Source organism: Choloepus didactylus, chromosome 2, assembly GCF_015220235.1.
Source record: "Choloepus didactylus isolate mChoDid1 chromosome 2, mChoDid1.pri, whole genome shotgun sequence".
NCBI classification, from domain to species: domain Eukaryota; kingdom Metazoa; phylum Chordata; class Mammalia; order Pilosa; family Megalonychidae; genus Choloepus; species Choloepus didactylus.
The window spans coordinates 223,078,084-223,101,795 of NC_051308.1; the positions used below are offsets into that span (position 1 = coordinate 223,078,084).

General features: G+C 48.8%; 1 protein-coding gene and 1 pseudogene across 1 annotated transcript; one reads left to right on the forward strand and one right to left on the reverse strand.

Moving 5' to 3' along the window:
• Nucleotides 1-2,028: 2,028 nt before the first annotated feature.
• TRNP1 (TMF1 regulated nuclear protein 1) lies at nt 2,029-8,136 on the reverse strand. Its single transcript, XM_037828044.1, has 2 exons — nt 7,172-8,136; nt 2,029-2,757 (listed from the first exon to the last, which is right to left on the reverse strand). The coding sequence occupies exon 1, from the start codon at nt 8,002-8,004 to the stop codon at nt 7,339-7,341; it is 666 nt and encodes a 221-aa protein (XP_037683972.1). The 5' UTR covers nt 8,005-8,136; the 3' UTR covers nt 2,029-2,757; nt 7,172-7,338.
• A 10,622-nt stretch (nt 8,137-18,758) lies between these two features.
• Nucleotides 18,759-19,603, forward strand: LOC119520301 (annotated as a pseudogene).
• The last annotated feature ends 4,109 nt before the right edge of the window (nt 19,604-23,712 follow it).

Consider the following 23,712-nt stretch of genomic DNA (forward strand, 5'->3'; position numbering starts at 1 on the left):
AAGTTTCAGCCAGCATGGAAAAAACAAGTCCGAGGAGGAGGTCAGAGGTCACCAGGATGAGTCCAGCCACTCACCTGCCCAGTGGGTCACTGCAGGGCGTCCCCAGTCCCTACTGCTGCTGGACTCAAAACAGGCTGGAAGGGCAGGTGGAAGGGCTTACTTTGCCTGGTGCCTGAAAACACTCCCCAACCCCAGGTGCCCACCTGGCTCAGGTCCTGGCTTGTCCTTTTACACCTGGGCATGAGGGGGTTGCTTAGCTTCTTGGGGTGGGGAGTGGGGTTCACCTGATGTGCTTATTTTTTAGGGTAAGAAAGCCAGAAACCTACATGACCCAAGGGTCTATACACTCCACTCAGCCTGCCATGTGCCAGGCGCTGTTTTAGGTGTTGAAATACATCAGCAAACCCTCGGGAAGATTATATTCTGATGGGGTCGGCAAAAAGTAAACTAAATTATATAGTCTTAGAAGGCCAGCAGTGCTTAAATATATATAATCGGGCAAGGGAGTGAAAGTGCTGGAGTTTGCAATTTTAAAAGAAGCCAGGATGGTGACATTTGAAGGGGATATTTGAGCAAAGACTTCAACCTGGTGGGAAGTGAGCAACCAACAGTCTGGGCAGAGGGAACTTAGTGCACATACAAGCACTCTTGGCAGGCTTTGCCTCATGTGAGGGTGAGCATGTGCGCTGCTCGGGTGGGTGTGTCTGAGGGTGTCTGGGGGCCTTGTGCAGGGTGTCTGCACTCACTGGTGCCAGTACACGATTTACATGGGTGTGTGGATGTGGGCGCGTGCAAGACAGGCGTTCACGGCAACAGCTACCATTTCTAGAGTGCTTTACTCCAGGCCAGGCACTGTGCCAAGATCTTCTTGAGCATCTCGTTTCCTGCTGGCAACACTTTCATAGGGGAAGAGCAAGTATTATCATCCCTGTTTTACAGATGAGGAAACTGAGGCCAGAGAGGTCAAACAGGTTTGTCTGTCCCCAGTGCCATTGCTGTCCTTCCCCTACACTGTGCTCTCATGTGGATGTCCGTGATGACAGAGTTTGTCTCCTGTACGCGTATATGATGGGGCATGTTTGACACATGGCCGAGTGAGATGGTTTGTATTACTGTGGCATTTGTCATTTCATGGGTATTTATGGCTTAGTGTAGCAGTGTGCCAGGATGGACATTTTCTGGATGCACATGTGACACTGGCCATAGCTATGGCAACCATGTCAGGAGCCCATGGTGGCAACAGGTGTGTAGTAGGTGTGCTGGGGGTGGTGCAGTGTTTCTGGGTGTGAGGAAAAAACCCTGACTCAGTAGCTGTCATCCTCCTCTCGGGGACAATTCCTGTAGCTGTCTTAAGATGCCAGGGGAGGCAGGAGTCAGGAACTGGGAATCAAAACCAGAGAGGGGAGGGCTGAGGGAGAACAGCCCCATCTTTTACCCCCAAACCCACAAGTAACAACCCACCCCCGCTTCAGATGTGGGGCAGGGGGAAACCCTAGAAGAGAACGAAGCATTACAATGAGCTTTGGGAAACAGAAGATACACCCCAGGCAGTTACTTGATGCACTGTGCCCTCCAGACCCACTCCCCAGCCTTCTTCTCCCTGTCCTTTGCCCAGTGGACCTGTAGGGACCGTGACCCCACCAGAGCCAGGGTACTGCACCATCTCTGTCAGTCCCCGAAGCCCAGCCCACACCTTTACAAATAGTCACCTTTTAAAACTCTTGCCCTGTCCCCTGCTGGGACCCTTACTGATAAACAGATCCGCAGATACTGGTGCCCGGCGTTGTGCTGCCTCGGCGTCATCCAGCCTCACGTGTACACTCCCATGCCCTGCCTTCCTCGTCTTAATCAGGAGGACTTCCTGGAGAGGGCCAGCTTTGAGCCAAGTCAAGGGAGAAATCAGTCAGCATGCCCAGATTGCCAAATGAAACCAAAGAGAAGCGGCTCAAGTTAAAGAGCCCAGACAGACAAGCGCAAAGGAAAGGTGACAGGGACACTTGCAAAGTGAACCTCAAAACCACACGCACGTGCCTCACATTTTTGGAATTTATTCTTCCTGAATTAACTCAGGAGACTGGTATACAATCACTTTGCAGAATTCTACAAGTCCGGGGTTGTGTGTGAGTAAATGTGCCTTACCTTTCTCTAGCATCTGGATATTTGAATAAATGTGCTTCCCTTTCTCATTCAGAACTTTGCTGAGACTTTTTGGGTTGCCACCACTTCTTTCTGAAAACTCAGAAGCCAGCAGCTGATTGTCTTTCTGAGGGGTCACAGGCAGGATTCCATGAGGGGAGAGCAAGGACAGTGGTTGAGGGAAGCTGAGGGATCTCTCAAACCAAAGTTTTCCCTCCTGGCTGTTAGACAGAAGCAATGACATCTACCAAAATGAGGGCTCCAGCTATGCTGTAACTTGTTTAAGAAGCATGTATTTTTTAAAGAAATTCTTTTCATTTTCACATTGGAAATATCTACTGTACTCTTAATCTGAACACATCTCAGAGACCTGTTGTAACATCTCCAATTGTACAGTGTAAGCCAAAGTCAAAAGTGGCACAGAGAGAGCAATTCACAGGACAGGCAGCTTCCCCGGGATGCAGCCCCCTGCCACCGGAAAGCAGAGCCTCCTCTGCTTCTGTGAAGTGAGGGGGGCGCCGAGGTTGTGTGGGGTCAATTCGAGGAGGGTTCCTGAAGGAGGTGCCCAGGGGAGGAGCAGAATCCTGGAATCCAGATCCATAGAGCAGAGGCTTCGAGAAGCTGGAAAGAATCATTTCAAGAGCTTTAATTACCTCTTCCCTCCAGCCACCCAGACCCACCCAAACCCTTGCACATCGGCCTCCTCAAGACAGGCCATTGTGGAGAGAAGGTAGAGAGCGCGATATATGAAATAGGGCTCCCACCCTGTGAAGCCAAGTTCCCTTGGGCTTTTGTCCTTGGCTGGGATCCTCACTGGTCTGAGCAGCTGGAATGGAATGTTCTGGATGAAAGGCCTGCCTCGCCTCCACCTCTCCCCTTATAAAGTTCCCCAGGGCCTGGGAGGGGGAGGAGAGGGGAGAGGACCAGTTTCAGAGATTCCTGATATGGTGATGCTCACAGGCTGAGTCCTGGCCGCTTCCCCTGGACTAGGCAGATTTGCTCCAACATTCACAGATCCCTACTTTGGGCTAGGCACTTAGCATGACCTCTCATTTAACAACGAAGGTGATCTCCCCCAACTCCCCATAAAATGAAACAAAACAAAAACAGAAGAAATTGGGTCAGAGAAGGGAAATCACTTGCCCAAGTTCCCCCCAGCTAAGTTCCAGGCCAGGACTGAACCCCGGTTCTGTCTTGTTTTGAGTCTGGGGCACTTTGTCCCCCACCACAGAGCCTGTCACCCTTCTCTGCCATTCATAGTGGCAGCCCAGGTGGGCAGGGACAGCAGGCAGCCCTCTAAGGCAAGCTCAGACCCTGCCTCCAGCCCTGAGAATCCTGGACCCACCCTCGGCAGAAGCCAGGTGTGCTGACTCAGTCTGACTCATCCTCCAGAACCCAAACAACAAGGCTGGGGAGCTGGCCTCTAGGGGTATGCTCAGGTGCGGGGGGTAGGGGTGGGCACCTTCTGCTCCCCCTCCAGAGCCTCATCACGTCCTTCCCCAGAACCAAGAACCAGTGGTCACAGTACCCAGCATTAAATATGAGACCCTGGAAATCCCTCCCAGTGGAGCCTGATGAATAAAAAGCCACATAGCCTTATGTTGAAGCTACCCTCCACTAACAGGTTCTGTGTCCTTGGGCAAATCACCTGCCCTCCCAGACCCTCAGTTTCCTCACTTGTGGAAATGAGGATAATAACCCCTACTTTGCAGGGTGGTTGTGCAGGCTTAAGTAGATAATGGGTGTCAAGTGCTTAGCACAATGCCTGCCACAGAGGAGGTGGCTAATGAATTATTCCAGAACCAAGGGTTCCCTTTCCCCCCTCACTCCCGGCCAGGGTGTGGACAAGGGCAGACAACGGAAGAAGTAGACTGGGGATCTCCCAGCTTTCCCAAATACCTCCTCCCCAGCTGGCTAGAGCAGGGAGCCTCTCCAAAGACCCAGCTTTCCAGGAAGGGACGCTCCTAGAGCCTGGCCACCGCAGGCTTGGAGCCCCTGTCGCTTCAGCCTAAATCTAGGAGGCCATCTTGGTTCCCAGGAGACGGCGAGAGGGGATGTTCTAAATCTGTGTGTAATAAATCTGTGTGTAGCAAAATGAATCCGGACCCCGACTCTCGGTGACCGCCATCAGGGGCAACGTCTCTTTCCAGGAAGCCTCTCCTGGAAACCCTCTCTCGGAGGAACGGGGCTCGGGGGAGCATCTCGTACGGGATCTTCCCAATAAAACTTCAGCTGCGGTTCAGTCCGTGGCCCCTCTGCGCCTTTTTTCCAAGTGAGCTCCAGCCCCCAGGGAGTCGGTGATGGACACAGTTACAGTCTCCCACCCCGCCGCTTCCAGGAAGCTATCACCGGAACTACACCCTCACTCTCCCGCCACGCCCACCACCACTACCTGTTCCCTGCGCCGGACCCTTAAAATTAATGCTCAAAGAGGAGGAAGCCGCGGCTCTGCCGGGAAGACGCTGGTTGGGGGCGGGGCCACTGGCGACGGGCCTGCACTGCCCTCTGGTGGCTTCACCCGGAAACGCCCTTACCTCTCGGGCCTGGACCGGACCGCACACCCCCGCACCAACGCGGGGGCTTTCTCAGGTGAGGGGGAGGGCCGGCACTGCAACTAGAACCCGGAACTAGTCTCCCAGCCTTGGGCACCAGTCTGAAGAAAGGCTCCTGTTCCTCTCATTTCCCTTTGCCGAGATCCCAGATTCACTGATGGCCATCAATGTTTTCAAAGCACAGGCCCCCCAGGATAGATTCCTGCACTCAGTCCAGTCCCCGGGGCTGAAAGTCATCAAGAAAATATTCAGAAAGTTATGGGGAGGTTGGGGTCAGTCTCCTGCCCAGGTGCTACAGATATTTGTGAAGGTCTAAAACTAGCCCTCCAACACCAACCACCCAGCCCCCAGGAGTCCCCTGGGATGTTCACAGCCAGGAAAAACTGCTGGAGGGGGGCTGGGAGACCTAAACCCCTAAAAGCACAGACCCTCTGATTCAGCTCTGCTCCTGAGGAGATGCCAATGTTTGTAGATTGAGGAGAAAATGGAGAGCTGGGGAGCTCCTAGAAGGGACCCTTGGGTGGGTGGGCAAGCAGGGAGTGGAGGAAGCACTGAACCAGGAGCAGGGGTTCAAGTCACTGGGCACCAATGCCCATGGTGAGGTGCAGAGGGACATCTGGAAGTGGAGGGAGGGGACAGAAGCTGCCTGTGACACCAGGACCAATCTCCCTCAGCCCACACACACATGCCCCCATACACATATACACCACTTTCTCCAGCAGGAGTCATCTCTAATTCCCTACCCAGCCCCCTCCAGATCAGGCCAAAGCCGATTAGCAATAAATCCCCAGGAAAGGTAAAATTGCTATGACACAGAACACTTTACACCATTAGCTAAAAGCTTTTCTGGCCGAGTACCCTCTCCCCACCCCGCAACCCACAAAACAAACAGTCCTGGCTTCAGCCCAGCACTGCAGTCTGAGCTCACTCGGTGCCACTTCCAACAAGTTGCTGTCCTCTTTGGGCCCTAGACCCCAAATGACCTGAGTGTCTTCAGAGGGTTCTCCCTCTCAGTGGAGGCCAGAAGATGCCAGCCCCCGCCCCCCCAATACTCTCCTGTTCTCCGAGCTCTGTTTCAGGGCTTCTGAGGTCTCCTCCTGGGCCTCCCTTTCCCAGTTATGAACAGGTTCAGGAAGGCCTGACTGTTAGCCAAGAAACCAGCCAGTGTTTGGCACCCAGGGAGAGGAAGGGCTGATAAGGGAGGATCAGGTGAGGGTGCCAGAGTATAGCATCTCCAGAGTAGGAGTAGACCAAATTCCTGTGACCCTGATGTTATCATCCCCCTGCCCCACCCCCCGCCCATTCTCAAAAACCCGCCATAGGGAGGGAAAGCTGTGAGAGAGAAGGGACTGACCAAGCAAACTAGCCCAGAGAGAGAGCAGAGTTGGGAAGGGAAGAGACACCATGGGAAAGGCGTACACAGACCTGGGACCTGGTTCTATCCTGCAATGGTTCTCCTCCCTCTCCTTTCCTTTAAATTAGTTCCTGGCTTGATCAGCAAAAGCATGGCATGTTTCTAGGGCTAAAAGTGCAATAGAAAACAATAAAATATTCTTCCATTACTTATGGGGGAAGAAGAAAGGCCTCTGCCCCATGTAAACCTCAGCACAGCCCTTCCAGGAGGTGATGATATTTGCTTCACAGCCTGAAAAGTGAGGCCACAGTTAACTCAGCCCATGAGCAGCAAAGAAGCAGCCGGGCGGTTCAGAGCTGTGGCCACAGGGGGCATTTGGACAGGAAGAGAAGCAGATCTCATTTCAGGCCTGGCCCTTTAAGGCCCCCCTTTCTGACAGTCGATGCCATACCTGCCCCCTTGGGGCCTGTTAAAGGATGCCACCTGGCTCCATCTCTGGCAGAGCCATCTTAGAGACCAGGTTGGGGGAGGGCATTCCAAGGTCCTGCCATGTTTAGGGCTCCCACAAGGGCAGAAGCTTTGGGCAGTTGCCAAAACACCCACCCTGGTCATCTGGGGACCAGGAAGAAGGCTTTTCCTCAACCTCTCTGGAATTCCATCTCCTAAAATGGGAAACAGGCTTAGGGGAGAACTCTGTAGTATATCCCTGTGCCAGCCCCCACCCCATCCTGGGACCTCAACTATTTTGCCTTCCAGAAAGTATGGTGTTGAACAGGCAGTGCCAGGAAGCAGCAGCCTCAGCCTTAAGGGCAAGACTCGTTACAGCCCCATGGGACCTGGGAAAGGCAACGGCAGATGGGGGCGCTGCATCAGTGCAGCAGGCTCCAACTGGTAAAAGTTTGCTGCCAACCCCCTTCTGGGACCTGAGAACCTTCAATTTGTCCAACTCTTTAACTGGGACTTGGAGCTACCACCTCTCATTCCCCAGGTGGTCTGGGAGAAGTGGCAACGGCAGGTGAACAGCTTTATTAGGGACCCAGCAGCCCCCGGGAAGGGAGGTCCCCGGTGCCCTGCATACACACACCCCCACCCCGTCCCTCCAATGCACCACCAGCCGCTAAGACCGCACCTCAGCCTCCTTTACCGGGCCCTCGGCCCCCCGGCGGTCTCTTCCTACGGTCCACCTGTCCGTCCATGCGCGCCGGTGACGCTGTCCACCAGGTCGGCGGTCCACCATCACTTGGTCGGCACCTCGGCGATGTCCTGCCCGGGGTGGCTGGGGTCAGGACGCGGGGGTCAGCGCTGGGGGGAGGCGGGGCCGCGGGGAGGCGGGCTGCGACGGAAGGGCGAGTCCGGCTCGGGGCCGTGACCGCGCCGCAGGCGTCCAGCACCCCAGGGCACGCAGCCACCTAGGCCGAACGCGGAGGCGAGCAGCGCCGGCGGGCGGGCGCGGCGGCCCCGGCGCGGGCCCTTTTTGAGGCGCGGTCCGTGCGCCGCCAGGTAGAGCTCGGCCTGCGCCACGCCGCCGCCCAGGCGGCCCAGGCTCTCGGCGCGGTGCGCCAGGCGCAGCTCGGCCGCCAGGAAGACGCGGTGCAGCTGCAGCACGCGGCTCTCCAGCTCCGACACCAGGCGCCGGCGGCCCTCCACCTCCAGCAGCCGCCGCCGCGCTTCGGCCAGCTCTAGCGCGCGGCTCCCGGTCCCCGCCGCTGCGCCCGGGCCGCCGCCCGCGCCCCCTGCCTGCCCGGTGATCCCCGCTCCCCCGCTAGCGCCCTGGCGCCAGCGCTGCAGCTCCTGCCCCTCGGCCGTGGCCGCCTCGAGCCGCGGCGGAGCCGGGGTTGGGGTCAAGGTCGGAGTTGGGGGCTGAGGGGACGGCAGGGGCTCCCGGGGCGGCGGCGGTGACCCCGGCTCGGCCGTCCCTTCCTGGGCCCCCGGGCCGCAGGCGCTGATGCGGCAGCCCGGCATCCCCCGCCCCCTGGCGGTCTGCGGCTGTCTGTCTGCGGGTGTGGCCGGCCGCCCCCCGCGTGGGGGAGAATGGACACTGTGCACGGGAGGACCGAGACACGCTCACAACCCCCACGCCGGCGCGGAGCGGGCCGGTGCGTCTTATAGATCACGGGGCGGAGCGATGGGCAGTGCAGCCAATCAGAGACTGGCATGCCCTGGGGCCGCCCCCCCACGGCCCGCCCATTGAGGCCATTCCCCAAACCGTCAAGGTACGCAGTCCCTCACTCGCGGCGCCCTCTTTGGACATCCGTGCCCTATCCACCCCCCAGATATTGAGTGGAGAGGAGCTGCATCCTCCCTGGTCTGGTGCCGCAAAGAGGCATAAGCTTTGGTAGCTGGTACTTAGAAATCATGGAATCCTGTTCTCACCTGGGGGAGGTCTGGCCTGAGGCCACAAGGAGAGCTCCGTCCCGCGCCCCACGCTGCCGCCTGGTGGAGGTTTCTTCCGGCTCTCCCGGACCACCTGGCTTGCCAGGAGCCCCTTCTCCCATCCCGCGGAGGGACGACTGGCGCCTAGGTGGTATAGGGTTCTGACCAGGTTGGTGCAATTGGCAGGCCCCTGGCTTGTAGAACAACCCCCTCAGCGCTGCGGCTAAACCTGACGCAGTTCCCGCGACCCCGGTGGCCCCCCAGAGGAGCCCCGGACCCCTCGGTGTGCCAGGCTCTATCTCTGCCCCTGCTCGTGTTTGTTCCTCCCAGCAGGTGTCCCCATACCTTTTACACAGAGGGAGAGACACCCAGAATGAGCATTGGGGCCTTACGCAAGGTCAGACTGCCAGTCAGTGGCTGAATCTGGACTGGAATGGGATCATCTCAGCCATTTGTGCCCTCTGGAGCCTCAGCCAAGTGGGTCTCCTGGCTGAGGGGCCGTCTTTATCTGGGACTTTGGTCATCCAGGCAAGATGGTACAGCTGGGCCCTGCCAACCTTCCCTACGGCAAAAGTGGCCCAGCCATGCCCTCCTCTCCTGGACACCACAGCCCTGCCTCAGTTTCCTTCTGCTCAAAGCTGCCATCAGAGATAGGGGATGTCTCTGTGGTGGGCTAGGGCTGTGGCCAGAGGGCCAGAAACCAGCTCTGAGACACACTGGAAAGGACTGCAACAGCTGCTGGGCTCAGAAAGACTTGCGGAAGGTGTGGCCAGTGTGACCACTGACCCTGCGTGAAGAAAGAGGCGGCTGATGGGGAGGAGAGGAGGCTGGAGCTCGCCACCCCCATGTTCTCTAAGTGCTTTCAGGTGCCTTAGACTGAGTGCTAAGACCTCGTGGGTGAGACAGCCCGACTCCTGAGGGGCAGTTCAGAAGGGGCTGGGAGAACGAGTTGCGGGCTTGATGAGGGGACCCCAGGCTCAGTGAAGGGGGGGCAGGAGGGCTTTGTTAAAGACAGAGAGGAGTAAATGAGGAGGAGGGGTGCTCGGCAACTGGGCGTAGTGGAGGCCCAATGGAGGGGGAAGGAGAGGGTCACTGAGGGGGCATGGCTCAGTGCGGGGAGGGTCTAGTGAGGAGTAGGTTGGTGGCGGGGGGACTCAATGACTGGAGGAGCCTTAAGGTGGGAGAAACACAGTTCAGGGGTGGGAGTGGAAGTAAGAGGGGCTCAATGAGGGCGAGGGAGGCTCAGGAGTTGCCAGATTGCCCCCTCTTTTCAGCAGGGAGGAAGGCCTTGCTTAATGTATCATCCCTTTGAACAATCTCCTTGGTCCCATGTCTTTCTCAGTTCAGAAGCCCCCTCCCTCCCTATAATGGTGTGAAGACTGACAGGCTTGTTGCCTGCATCAGTCAGATCACTGCTCCCCACTCCTGGGGGATGGATGAAGGGGAGCGAGATGAGGATTCACCCTGCTCTGCCCCACCAGCAAGATCCAGGGCACCAACCAGACCTGGGTTCAAATCCCACACACACTGCCCATCTGGGTGACCTTGGGCAAGATCGGCAGTTTTTTCTTACAGATGAGAAACCAAAGGCCAGAGAGGTGAAGGGGCTACTCTGAAGTCACACGCAGGTAAGTGGTCAAGCAAGGATTTGAACACAGGATCTGACCTTCCCCAAAGTCATCCCTGACCTCCCTAGCTGAGTGCCTGTTATTCTAACAATGTTCCCTGTACCTGTTCTCCTTGGAGTTTCTCACAAGTCATAGGTATATGTGTACTTGTGTAATGTTTAGTTATTTTATAGTCTTTCCCCCAAATTGGTTTTACTTATAATTAAGCAAAGTGCCTGGCCCAGAAAGCACCCAGTACATGTTTGTTTGAACTGATAAATCACACAAGGGTAGAGCTTATTTAGAATGGAGATGAACTATTCTCCATACATTTATTTATTCATTTATTCTTTCACTCATTCAACAAATTTGGCCACCATTTCCTCGTTGGGCTGACTGCTGGAGGTAGAGCAATGGTCAGATAGGGCTCTGCCCTTAGGAGCACACAGTCTAGGATGGAGGGGGAAGCACAGGGGCTGCAGGATCACAGCAAACACTGAGCCCAGCTGGGTGTGGAGAGCTTTCTCCTGGAGGAGTTGATATTTAAACTGAGATGTGAAGGATGATCAAAGTGAGCGATGCAGAGGTAGAGGGGGAACAGGGAGGGAGAAGCTTCAGGAAGGGAACAGCATGTGCAAAGGACCAGAGGTGAGAAGTTTGACATCCACTGGCTTCCTTAATTGGCCTGAACTCCATACTCCCAGCCGCAGGCACCCACTTATTAGTGCACAGCCAGCCCAGCAAACACAACATCTGGAATTAAGAAATACATTTTTTTTAACTATAATGATTATTGTGTTTTTCAGATCTTTATAGAGTTTAACATTCCTACTTTGATTTCTTGGGTGCTAAAACAAATACCATTCAATGGGTTGGCTTAAAATACAGGAATTTATTGGCTCACAGTTCTGAGGCTAGAAGTCCAAAATCAAGGTTGTCAGCAAGGCAGTGCTTTCTCCCAGAAGACTGTGGCATTCTGGGGTTGGCTGCTGGCGATCCCTGGTCCTTGGCTTTTGTGTCTCATGGCAGTGCACATGGTGGTGTCTTTTCCTTTCTCTTCCAGGTTCCGCTGATGTCCAGCATCTGACTGCTCCCACTAGCTTCTCTCTCTCCAGTAATGGGATTAAGTAAGACCCATCCTGATTTGCTTGGGCCACACCTTCACAGAAGCAACTTCCTCAAAAGGTCCTATTTACAATGGGATCACACCCACAGGAATGGACTAAGATTAAGAACATGTTTTTCTGGGCTACATGAACTCCAAGCCACCACAGTCACCTTTGTAAAAGAGCTAGAAAATATAAAAGTATAAAAAAGAATAGAAAGCAGAAAGGGGTCTGGAATCAGATCTGGCTTTGAATCAAAGCTCGGTCCCTTCCTAGTTGTTCAACTCTGGGAAAGGCATTTTTCCTCTCTGAACCTCAGGGTCCTCGTCTGAGAAATGGAACTGCTAATATCTATGGCTTAGAAAGGACAGCAAGTCTCAGGTAGGTGCAGGAACTTGCCAAGGTCTTACAGCAGGAACTTGCCAAGGTCTTACAGCTTACAGAACCCATATCTGTCTCTGTGCTCTGAGTCAGACCCTGAAAGAGAAGAGGCAGATGGAATCAGATTCCAAAGTACTGTCCACCGTATATCCCTCCCTCCCAGGACCGCAGCCAGTGGAGACAGAGCTCTGCAGAGGGGCTGCTGAGTGTGGCTGTGGCCCCAAGCAGGATCCCCACCATGGGTTGTGAGTGGGGTGGGCCAGGAGATCAAGGCCTCTTCCATCCCAGCCTGGAAGATGTGAGGCCTCTTCTAGGAGATCCAACCCCTCCCTTTCAGCCTTTTCCTGGCAACCTGGCCTGGCACTCCCCAGGATGTGATCTCAGTTTAATAATTTAGCAGATGCAGACAAAGATAGCAGCTCTGAAAATAACCCAGCCAGGTTCCAGCCTCTATCTCCCCTTTCCCTGATAGATTCCCCCGCTCTCCCCTCAAGATCTCTGGTTGCCCCCAACCACCCCAACTTGCCAGTGCCCCTGACTGCCAATGGGGCACTGATTTGACACCTCCTTCTCTTCCTCCTTCTAATCCTTCCTCCCTCCTTCTCCTTCACTTCTTTCCATTTTCACATTAGCTTTTATATCAATTAGAGCTTAAAGGAATCTTGTCTTAGAAGCCAGAAGACTTGGGTTTAATTCACTGTGTGGTCTTGAGCAAATCCCTTCCCCTCTCTGTAAGCCTCTGTGATTGCTTTTGTTAAATGAGGCCTCTGGATTCCTACAAGTGGCACAAACAAAATGTTGGGGGTGGAGGGATTACTTGGACAGGGGACTGGATGTTGTTCCCACAAAGGCACAGCTGCAGAGTTGATGTCAGGTGAGCTATTCCAGAGAGCTCACAGATGTTCTTTGTTTTTAAGTTTCTCTTATGATGAACATTTTGCCCTGGTTAGACTTCCTAGAATAAAAATAGACTGTGACTTGTGCTCACAATGGATGTGGCAGGTTCCATGTGCTTTTGATGTTTCATCACATTTCTGACAAGTTAGGTTTTCTTCCTTCTGGGGAGCTGGAGAGAGCTAATTGCCCCTTCCACCTTGAGGCCTTGTTCCAATCACCCCACCTTTATGGGACTTGAACCTTCACATCTCTAAAATGGAAGGCTAAGTAGGGCAAAGTTAGACCCCAGGGTCTAAGACTAAGACTAAGCACTATAAGAGCTGAGACCATGTCTGTTTTCCTGCATTCATTAAACAATGTGGTATTAAGCACCTACCACATTACCAGTCACTGTGGTATATGTGTGAGGAGCACAGCAGTAAATAAGAGAGACACAATCCCTGTTCCCACAAAATCAAAATAATTACATCCCCCCAAAAATAAAATACCTGCTAATAGTTATTAGCGCTTCCTCTGTGCTATGCCAGGTACTGATCCTATGAGGTACATTTTACAGATGAGGAAACTGAAGGGCAGAGTGGTGAAGTAAATTGGCCAAGGATTCCCATGTCAATGAGTGGCCCAACTAAGATTCTACCTCCAGAGCCTGTTTCCAGCCACGATGCTGTAGTGCTTCCCTAGAAACATGAATGAGGTAAACGAGGTGACATGGTAGAAAAGGGAGTCCAGGGAGGTGACTGAAGCTGAGACCTGAAAGATGAGCAGGAGTCGGGTCATGTGGAATTGGAGAGAGAAAGACTTCCCTGCAGATAAAATAGCAGGTGCGAAGGTCCTGAGATAGTAAGTCCACATGTTCAGTGCTTAGTAAGCCCAGAGAAGAACTGGGGGAAAGCTGAGGTAAGAGCCAGGACATGGCTTTTCACCCAAAGTGCATGCAGGGGAAGCCTTTGAAAGGTTTAAGTCAGGGACTGACATGATCTAATTTATTTTTAAAAGATTACTGTTTGCTGGTAGAGAATGGACTAAAAGGCAGCAGGAAGGAATGAGATCAGCTAGGAGATTACTGCAGCAATCCAGCAGAGAGGGGATGGTGACTTGGCCAGGGGTAGTGGCAAGAGTAGGACGGGGAGATGGATTTGAGAGCTCTTTGGAAGTGAACAGAGGGCTTGTGGATGGAGCAGCAGGATGGACTATGGTGCTGTTGACGGAGAAGGGGAAGATTATTTGATATAACTGATGTTAACATAGCATCCAGATAATATGGTTTGAGTTCTGTGCACTGGAAAATCTACTTATAAAATCATGTTCCTGACATATCCGTATAATGTGGAAAGACAAAATAGTAACAAATAATACAGAGAGGAAAAAAAATATATTTCTGGTAACCATCTATACTCATAAGGAAAGGGTTTTGTTTTGGACACCCGATGTTCTGGTTTGCTAATGCTGCCTTTTCACAAAACACCAGAAATGGATCGGCTTTTATAAAGGGGGTTTATTTGTTTACAAACTTACAGTCTTAAGGCAATAAAGTGTCCAAGGTAACACATCAACAATCGGGTACCTTCATTGGAAGACGGCCAATGGCATCCATAAAACCTCTGTTAACTGGGAAGGCACGTGTCTGGCATCTGCTCTGGAGTTCTGGTTTCAAAATGGCTTTCTCCCAGGACGTTCCTCTTTAGGCTGCAGCTCCTCAAAAATATCACTCTTAGTTGCTCTTGGGGCATTTGTTCTCTCTTAGCTCCTCTGGAGCAAAAGTCTGCTTTCAAAGGCCATCTCCAAAATGTCTCTGTAAGCTGAAGCTCCTCTCTCAGCTCCTGTGCGTTCTTCAAAGTGTCCCTCTTGGCTGTACAAGCTTGCTCCTTCTGTCTGAGCTTATATAGTGCTTTAGTAAACTAATCAAGGCCCAACCTGAATGGGCAGGGCCACACCTCCATGGAAGTTATCTAATCAGAGTTATCACCTACAGTTGGGTGGGTTGCATCTCCATGGAAACACTCCATGGAATTAGAATTCCAATCTAATCAACACTAATACATCTTCCCACACAAGACTGCATCAAAGTACATGGCATTTTGAGGAACATAATACATCCAAACTGGCACACCCCATGTTGGACATTCATAGTAAGCAGGCAGGTATAGAGATGCTCTGGAAAGTCAGGGCTGGAGACTTAAATTTGGGAGTCATCAACACAGAGATGGCATTTAAATGAACTGTCTACAAAGTAAAGGCCAGATAGACAGAGGCCAGATATGACAAGAAAGGGCAGTTCCTCGGGAGTAACTGAGCCTTGAAGCTGGCATTTGCCCCAAGGGCTTCTGTTGAACCCCAAAGCCTACACTGATCAAATTTTTTTACTTCAACCCACAATAAGACATTTACAGGACCCAGTATATAGACAAAAGCTTCACAAATAATACTCACCCTAATTACGTGTGACCTATGCTGATATTTCCCATTCTAATCTATTCCATGCTATTTTATTTAATTTTAAAAACTGATCCATTGAATGATGGTGTTCCAGGACCTGCAGTGTTCTAGGTAGGGAGGGGGCGCCAAGTTGCAATCAAATTGCAAATTGCAATCAAGAAGCATTCAAAAGAAAGGGACCACTCAGGGCTTCAGCATTTTGTTGGATTTCTTTTCTAGTTCAATTTTGGACATTTTGAGTTTGAAATGCCTATTAGATATTCAAGCAGAGATTTTGAGTGGGTAGTGACATGTGTCTGAAGCTCAGGAGGGAGGAGAGGCTGCAGAGAGGAGTTTGGAATCATCAACATATAATGGTATTTAAGATCCAGGGATGTTATCTGGATGAGCTCACCGAAACAGGAGAGAAGGTAGAGAAGAAAGGACCAAGGACTGAGCCTTGGGTATGCCCAGGTTAAGGGTCAGGGAGAAGAGGTGGGTCCTTTGCCCCTTTCTGTTTCCCTTCCTCCATCCTGCTCCTTGGAAGGTAGATCACACCAAGGCTCTTGGGACAAGGGCCTCCTCCTAGTGATGGTGGAACAGCTGGACCCTGAATAGCCAGCTGAATCTAATTCCTGATACAACAGTAAAACTGACAAACCTCTCGTAAAATTGATCAAGAAAAAAAAGGAGGTGGCACAAATAAACAATGTTACATTTGTTGAAAGGGACATATAACTACAGCTGTAGCAGGTATTTAAAAGACGAGCTTTCATGATGGAAACAATAACATAGGAATAGATGGGAACTTCCTCAACAAGATAAATGGCATATAATGAAAAGCCCACAGCTAACATCATACTCAATGGTAAATGCTTTCTCCCCCTAAGATCAGGAACAAGACAAGGATGCCCACTATCACCACTTCTTTTCAGCATAATCCTGAAAGTTCAAGCCAGAGCAATTAGGCAAGAAAAAGCAAGAAAAGGCATGCCAATTGAAAAGGAAGAAGTAAAATGGCCTCGGTTTGCAGATGACGTGATCTTACATGTAGAAAATCCTAAAGAATCCACATACACATACACACACAACTGTTAGATCTGAGAAATGAATTCAGCAAAATTGCAGAGTACAGAATCAACACACAAAAATCAGTTGTGTTTCTATAACTATCAATGAGCAATCTGAAAAGGAATTTAAGAAAACAACTCCATTTATAATAGCATCAAGAAGGAATAGTAAATTTAGGAATAAATTTAACCAGCGAACCAGAAGACCTGTACACTAAAAGCTATAAAATATTGCTGAAAATGTAAAAAAGACCTAAATAAATAGAAAGACATCCAATGTTTGTGGATTGAAAAACTTAATGTTGTTAAGATGACAACAGTATCCAAAGTGATCTACAGATTCAGTGCAATCCCTATCAAAATCCCAATGGCATTTTTGCAGAAATAGAAAAACCCCCAACTTCCTAAAATTTATATGGAATTTCACTGGACCCTGAATAGCCACAACAATCTTGAAAAAGTAGAACAAAGTTGGAGGACCCACATTTCCCGATTTCAAAACTTACTACAAAGCTACAGTAATCAAAACAGTAATGTATTAGCAGAAGGACAGACATATAGACAAATGGAATAGAATTAAAAGCCTATAAATAACCCCTCACAACTATAGTCAATTGATTTTCAACAAGGGTGCCAGGAATATTCAACAAGGAAAGAACAGTCTCTTCAGCAAATGGTGCTGGGAAAACTGGATATCCACATGCAAAAGAATGAAGTTGAACCTTACCTTATACCATATGTTCTAGTTTGCTAATGCTGCTGGAATGCAAAACACCAGAGATGGATTGGCTTTTATAAAAGGGGGTTTATTTGGTTACACAGTTACAGTCTTAAGGCCATAAAGTGTCCAAGGTAACACATCAGCAATCGGGTACCTTCACTGGAGGATGGCCAGTGGTGTTTGGAAAACCTCTGTTAGCTGGGAAGGCACGTGGCTGGCATCTGCTCCAAAGTTCTGGTTTCAAAATGGCTTTCTCCCAAGACATTCCTCTCTAGGCTGCAGTTCCTCAAAAATGTCACTCTTAGTTGCACTTGGGATATTTGTCCTCTCTCAGCTTCTCCGGAGCAAGAGTCTTCTTTCAACGGCCATCTTCAAACTGTCTCTCATCTGCAGCTCCTCTGCTTTCTTCAAAGTGTCCCTCTTGGCTGTAGCAGCTTGCTCCTTCTCTCTGATCTTATATAGTGCTCCACTAATTTAATTCAGACCCACCCTAAATGGGCAGGCCAACACCTCCATGGAAATTATCCAATCAGAGTCATCACCCACAGTTGGGTGGGGCACATCTCCATGGAAACACTCAAAGAATTACAATCTAATTAACACTGATAGGTCGGCCCACACAAGATTATATCAAAGATAATGGTGTTTGGGGGGACATAACACATCCAAACTGGCACACCATATAAAAATTATATTTAAAATAGATTAAAGACCTAAATTTAAGAGCTAAAACTATAAAACTCTTAGGTAAAAATATAGGCACAAAACTAGACAACATTGGATTGGCAATGGTTTCTTAAAAATGATGCCAAAAGCAACAATTTGGAAATCATATTTTTGATAAGGGTTTAGTATCTTAGAATATATAAAGAACTACATCTCAATAACAAAAAGATGAAAACCCAACTAAAAAATGAGGAAAGAACTTGAATAGATATTTCTCCAAATAGCCAATAAGCACATGAAAAAATGCTCAACATCACCAGTCACTAGGGAAATGCAAATCAAAACCACAATGAGATATCACTTCACACCGATTAGAATGGCTATTATTTTTTTAAAAAAGGAAAATAACAAACGTTGACAAGGATTAGAGAAATTGGAAATTGGAATCCTTGTGCATTGCTGGGGGATTGTAAAATGGTGCAACCTCTGTGGAATACAGTTTGGTGGTTCCTCAAAAAGTTAAACATAGAATTATCATATGACCTATATGACCCAGCAATTCCACTCCTAGGTATATACCCCAAAGAACTCAAAACAGGGACTCAGATAGTAGTATGCCAGTGTTCATAACAGCTTCATTCATGATAGCCAAAGGTTGGTAACAACCCAAATGTCCATCAACAGATGAATGGATAAACAAAATGTGGTATATACATAAATGGAATATTATTCAGCCATATAAAGGAATGAAGTTCTGATACATGCCACAATATGGATGAAACTTGAAATCATTATGTTGCGTGAAATAAGCCAAACACAAAAAGACAGATACTGTATGATTCCACTTATATGAAATATCCCATATAAGAAAATTCACAGGTACAGAAAGTAGATTAGAGGTTAACAGGGGCTAGGGAGAGAAGGAAATGGGGAATTATTGCTGAATTTGGGGTAATGAAAAAGTTCTGGAACTAGATAGTGGTAGTGATTGTACAACATTGTGAATATACTTAATGCCATTGAATTGTACACTTAAAAATGGATAAAAATAGTAAATGTTATGTCATGTGTATCTTACCACAAAATTTTTTAGAAGGTAGTATAAACATTTTATGAAAGGAAATTTAAAGCCTAAGTAAAATAGACAAATTCCTGAAAAAATAATAAATTATGATATAAAAAATTACAGAACAATACCACTTAAGAACATAGATGTAAGTGCCCTAAGCAAAATAACAAAATATTAGCAAATTAAGTCTAACAGTGTATTTAAAAGATAATAAATACATCATGGCCAAGTGGAGTTTACTCTAGAAAGGCTTATTCAGTATTAGGAAGGCAATTAATGTAATTCATCATATTAACATGTTAGAGAAGAAAAACCAAGTAAACATTTCAATTTATACTGATAAAACTCAACAATCTTGAAGACTTTCAGCGTTGCCACTGCGGAGCAGAGACAGGCCCTCTGGTTGGAGGTATGTGTAACACATTGATTTACTGTGGCCTAAGAAAGACTGCCAAAGATGTCGTCAACAAAGGATATGGGTTTGGCCTGGTCAAAATAGATCTGAAAACCAAGTCTTGTAGTGGAGTGGAATTTTCTACTTATGGTCATGCTTACACTGATATAGGAAAAGTGTCAGGCAACCTAGAAACCAAACATAAGATCTGTGACTGTGGACTTACCTTCACCCAAAAATGGAACACAGACAGTACTCTTGGGACAGAAATCTCTTGGGAGAAATGAGTTGGCTAAGGGTTGAAAGTGACTCTTGATAACATATTTGTCCCAAACACAGGAAGAAGAGTGGGAAATTAAAGGCCTCCTATAAACAGGTTTGTTTCAGTTTTGGCAGTAATGTTGATATAGATTTTTCTGGACCAACCTTCTATGGCTGGGCTGTGTTGGCCATGGAAGGTTGCCTCGCTGGCTATCAGATGAGTTTTGACACAGCCAAATCCAAACTCACAGAATAATTTCGCCCTCGGTTACAAAGCTGCAGACTTCCAGCTGCATATTCATGTGAATGATGGCACTGAATTTGGGGGTTCTATCTACCAGAAGGTTAATGAGATGATCGAAACTTCAATAAGGTTGGACAGCTGGCAGTAACAACACCTGTTTTGGCATTTCTGCTAAATACAAGCTGAATTGTAGAACTTCTCCATCTGTTAAAGTAAATAACGCCAGCCTGATTGGACTTGGTTATGCTCACACCCTTCTACCAGGAGTCAAACTGACCCTATCGGCTTTAATCGATAGAAAAACTTCAACTGGCAGGGGGTCACAAGATTGGGTTGGGATTCAAACTAGAGGCTTAATATGTTTTTTTTTTTCATTTATTTTTAGTTTATTTTATTACTTCATTTGTTTTCTAATGAAGAAAATTCATTTGTATTCATTATTTTTAACATTAAAAAGTTCAGAAAAAGATAAAGAATAAAAATCACCTGAATACATTCTACCTACTGGAGATAAACACTGGTAAAACATACACTTATTTTTTTCTGGCATTTTCCTATGCATACATATGTACAAATACATTTTTTTACAAGACGCAGATAGGAATTTGTTTTTAAAAAAGATTTTAGTTATCAGTTTAAAAATGATGGGAAAAGAACTGCAATTTTTAAAAATAATTCCTGTTACCCTTAGATATTTAAGAATGTTTGTCCTTTATTTCATTCTAATTCTTCCTTAATATGGTTTTGAGTTGAGTATCAGATTTGTCTCTGGAGATGAAGAGAAATGAACCTACTGTTTTGGTCTTAAAATTCTTCTGTGAAATTTCAAAAGTGTGAAATTTTTATACTTCCAAAGAATTGTAATCCTCCCTACACTGAAGTCTAGAGGTTGCAAGTCCATCCTAAGGGATGTACTTGAAGGCATGCATGGAAGTTGTCATGTTTGTGCTACATTTCAGTTCAGTTCCTCAGTGTTATTTTAAATGTGTGCCTCAGTGACAGTGTGTGTCATGTTATAAAGGAAATGACCCAATCCTCCAGTTTGTACACTACATCCTGCATGTCTCACACCACATTTTCATGTCCTTGTAATATATTGGTCTCTGTGCTATAGTGGAATCTTTGGTTTTGCATCAGAGTAAAATAAATCCATCACATTTGGAACATTAAAAAAAAAAAAAACTCAACAATTTTTTATGCTTAAAATTCTTAGCAAACTAGGTATAAAGCGCCCTCAACCTGATAAAGCGCCCCCTCCTGCAGGCGGGGAGTTTCTACATATACAGGACAGTACTTTTTGAAATTCTGTAAGGAAAATTTCTCTCTTCTTCCTCATTTATTTATTTATTCAATCATCATCTAATTTTAAAAGAAATTAGAACACTAATTAAAAGTTTTGTGGGTCCGAGGCACCATGCCAATGGAGAAGGCCTGAAAATAAAGGAATGATTAAACACCATTTTCAGGATGGTATTTTCCTTTGGGAAGATAAGGAAGGGGGAGGGCCGTACAGAGGGCTTAAAAGGTACTGGAATGTCCCATTCAACTAGTGGTCAGTGCCTGGATGTTCATTTTTTACTCCTTAAATGTACATATACTTTTATATAGATATATGTATAAATATATATTCTTTTATATATATGTCTATGTATGTATATATATTTTTTCTTCTATATGATGAGATATTTTACAATAAATTTAAAAATTTGTTGTAACATATATATAATAAATGGATATTAATTGAATCACTGGAGTCCTATAAAAGTGCTCACAGACCGAAGGAGGTCCTGCAGCCAAGAGAGACACTTTGAAGAATGCACAGGAGCTGAGAGAGGAGCTGGAACACAACCCAGGATCAGCAGACACCAGCCACGTGCCTTCCCAGCTAACAGAGGTTTTCCGGATGCCACTGGCCTTCCTTTAATGAAGGTATACTTGTGTTGATGCCTTCATTTGGACACTTTATGGCCTTAGGGCTGTAACTTTGTAACCAAATAAACCCCCTTTATAAAAGCCAATCAATTTCTGGTAATTTGCAAAACAGCAGCATTAGCAAACCGGAACAGGACCAGAGAGGGAAAGTCATCCCCAACCCCTTAGGGGAGTTTAGGGGTGGCAGTACAGCCTCCCCAATCCCAGGGAAGAGAGGGATCTAGGCCCTGGGTTCAATGGATGAGTGGCACTCAGGGTAGCTCCTAGGTTCACTGGATCCCATGGCCCAAGCCTGGCTGGCACGAAAATGGCACAGTCCCTAAACTGAAGTGGTCATGGAGGCCAGGTGGCCAGGGTGACCTGGTGCCCAGACCAGATGGGAAGGGCCTTGTCCATATCTGGTTCATACCTCTGGACTTGGGCCCACCTCTAGGAGCTGCAGGGGGTTGCGAGAGCCCAACAATAATGGAGATTGGATTTCCCACCAGCGGGGTGGAATGAGGGCTCTGAGTGGGTTTACAAAAATAAACGGCCCGTTGCTTGTCTCCCTGAATTTGCACACCAGTACCCATATTCATACCCACTATGCCTGCTTCTGCCTTTTTCCTCCCTGCTGTTTCTTTCATTCTCTCTGGTCTCTGTCTCCACCTCCCTCTCTGTGTCTTCTCTGATTCTGCCTTCCTCTCTGACTAGTCCTCCTCCCCCACCCCGCTGCTCTGTGGGGCGGTCTTCCAGCAAAGCACTCAGGTTCCAAGGAAAAGAGGCTTCTGCTGTGAATGCATCAGACACCAGATCCCTGGTTTCCCTCCACCTGCCGTTCCCATCCCCACCCCCAGCTTCCTCCATCCCCCTTCCATCAGGTCAGGGATTCAGCAGATGCCCCCCCCCCCCACCTCCATTCCCAGACAAGCTGGGAACAGACAGCAAGGCTGGAGCTGGACATGGGGCTGCCTTCCCCACAGAGAGGGGCCCCAAAGTATCGACTGGCTTATGCATTATTAAGCCCCTGTGCTGGTCACTCTGGGTGGCCCTGGGGATCGGCCCAGGAAAGCAGGACAAACTGAAGGTCACTCTGGTTGAAGGTCCCAGACTTCCTCCTATACCCCCAACTGAGCTCCCAGGACTAAACCTGGCAAACTCCACCTTTCCAGTGTGCTAGAGAATCCTGCCTTGACCTAGCCAGTGCTCTTCCCTGGTCCTGACCTATGAACTCTGACCTCCATGCAGTTCCCCCATGTCCTTCGTATCTTAGACTGAGATCAGACCTCTGTTTCCCCACCCCTTCAGACAGGGGGCCCTGAAGGCTGAGTGGAGGCTCCCCCTCCAGAGGGGGCACCTGAGAGCAAATCTAGGTCTGACTCCAGTCCATGTCACTCCCTCCCTGTGTGTTTCCTCACAGGGCTCTGCCCACAGTGAGAAGCAGGAAAGAACTGAGATGGCACAAGTGCAGGACACAGGGAGGGATGCCCTCTTAGGAGCTCTTCCGACGCCCATCACAGATCTAGGGGCATCCCAGCAAGCTCAGGAGAGAGCCCTTTCCTCCTCCACCTTCCCTGAGACTGCAGCAGGAATTGAACAGGATGTGAAGAGTCAGGATCTGGGTTATTTCCCCTCTCTGAGCCTCAGTTTGCTTATCCATAAAATAGAGAGAATATTATCTGCAAATGACCTTCCCTGCTTGTGAGTCTGCTCTGACCTCTTCACTGCTAGAGCTGGAAGGCAGTGGGTCCTGACTTAAACTGTGGCCCCACCATCTGGGTATGGTCTATCTCCCCTCCATGCTGTGAGCTCCCCAAGGTCATGGGCCACAGAGCAGGGACTGACCTGAGGGAATGACCTGATACTTTTCAGGTTCCTCTACCTTGAACGCTGCCACTCCCCAACTCCCATCCCACCCCACCCAAGCTTCACCATACCAGCCAGGGACTTGGTGTCCCCACTATTGCTGGCTCTCCCAAGCCCACTGTCCTCAGTGTTTAACTTGCGGCAAGGAGGTCCTACAGCAGGACGCTGCACTCTGCCCTCACGACCTCCAGCAAACCCCACCCATTCCCCCGGTATCCTTGAATTTCATCCATTCCTTCAAGCCCAAAACCCAGAGGTTGTGGTTGACTGTTACATTGGTGGCCTCCAATGAGCCAGGTCTCCAGACATCTGTGCCCTTGGGTGGCCCTCCTACATTTACTCTGGACTTGCTGTGTGACTTGCTTAGGCTAGTGGGACATCAGGAAGCATGAAACAAGCAGAGGTTCCTCTTGGAAGCCAACTACCACGCTGTGTGGGAGGCTGAATGGCCCCCAGATATCGCCTGGAACCTGTAAATGTGACCTTACATGGCAAGAAAGACTTTGCATATGTGACTAAGTTAAGCTTCTTGAGATGGGGAGATTAACCTGAATTATCTAAATGGGTCCTAAATGCAATCACAAGTGTCCTTATCAAAGAGAGGCAAAGAGAAATTTGACACAGAAGAGGAAGGCAATGTGATCATTGAATTAAGATACACTGCTGGCTTTGAGGATGTAGGAAGGAGC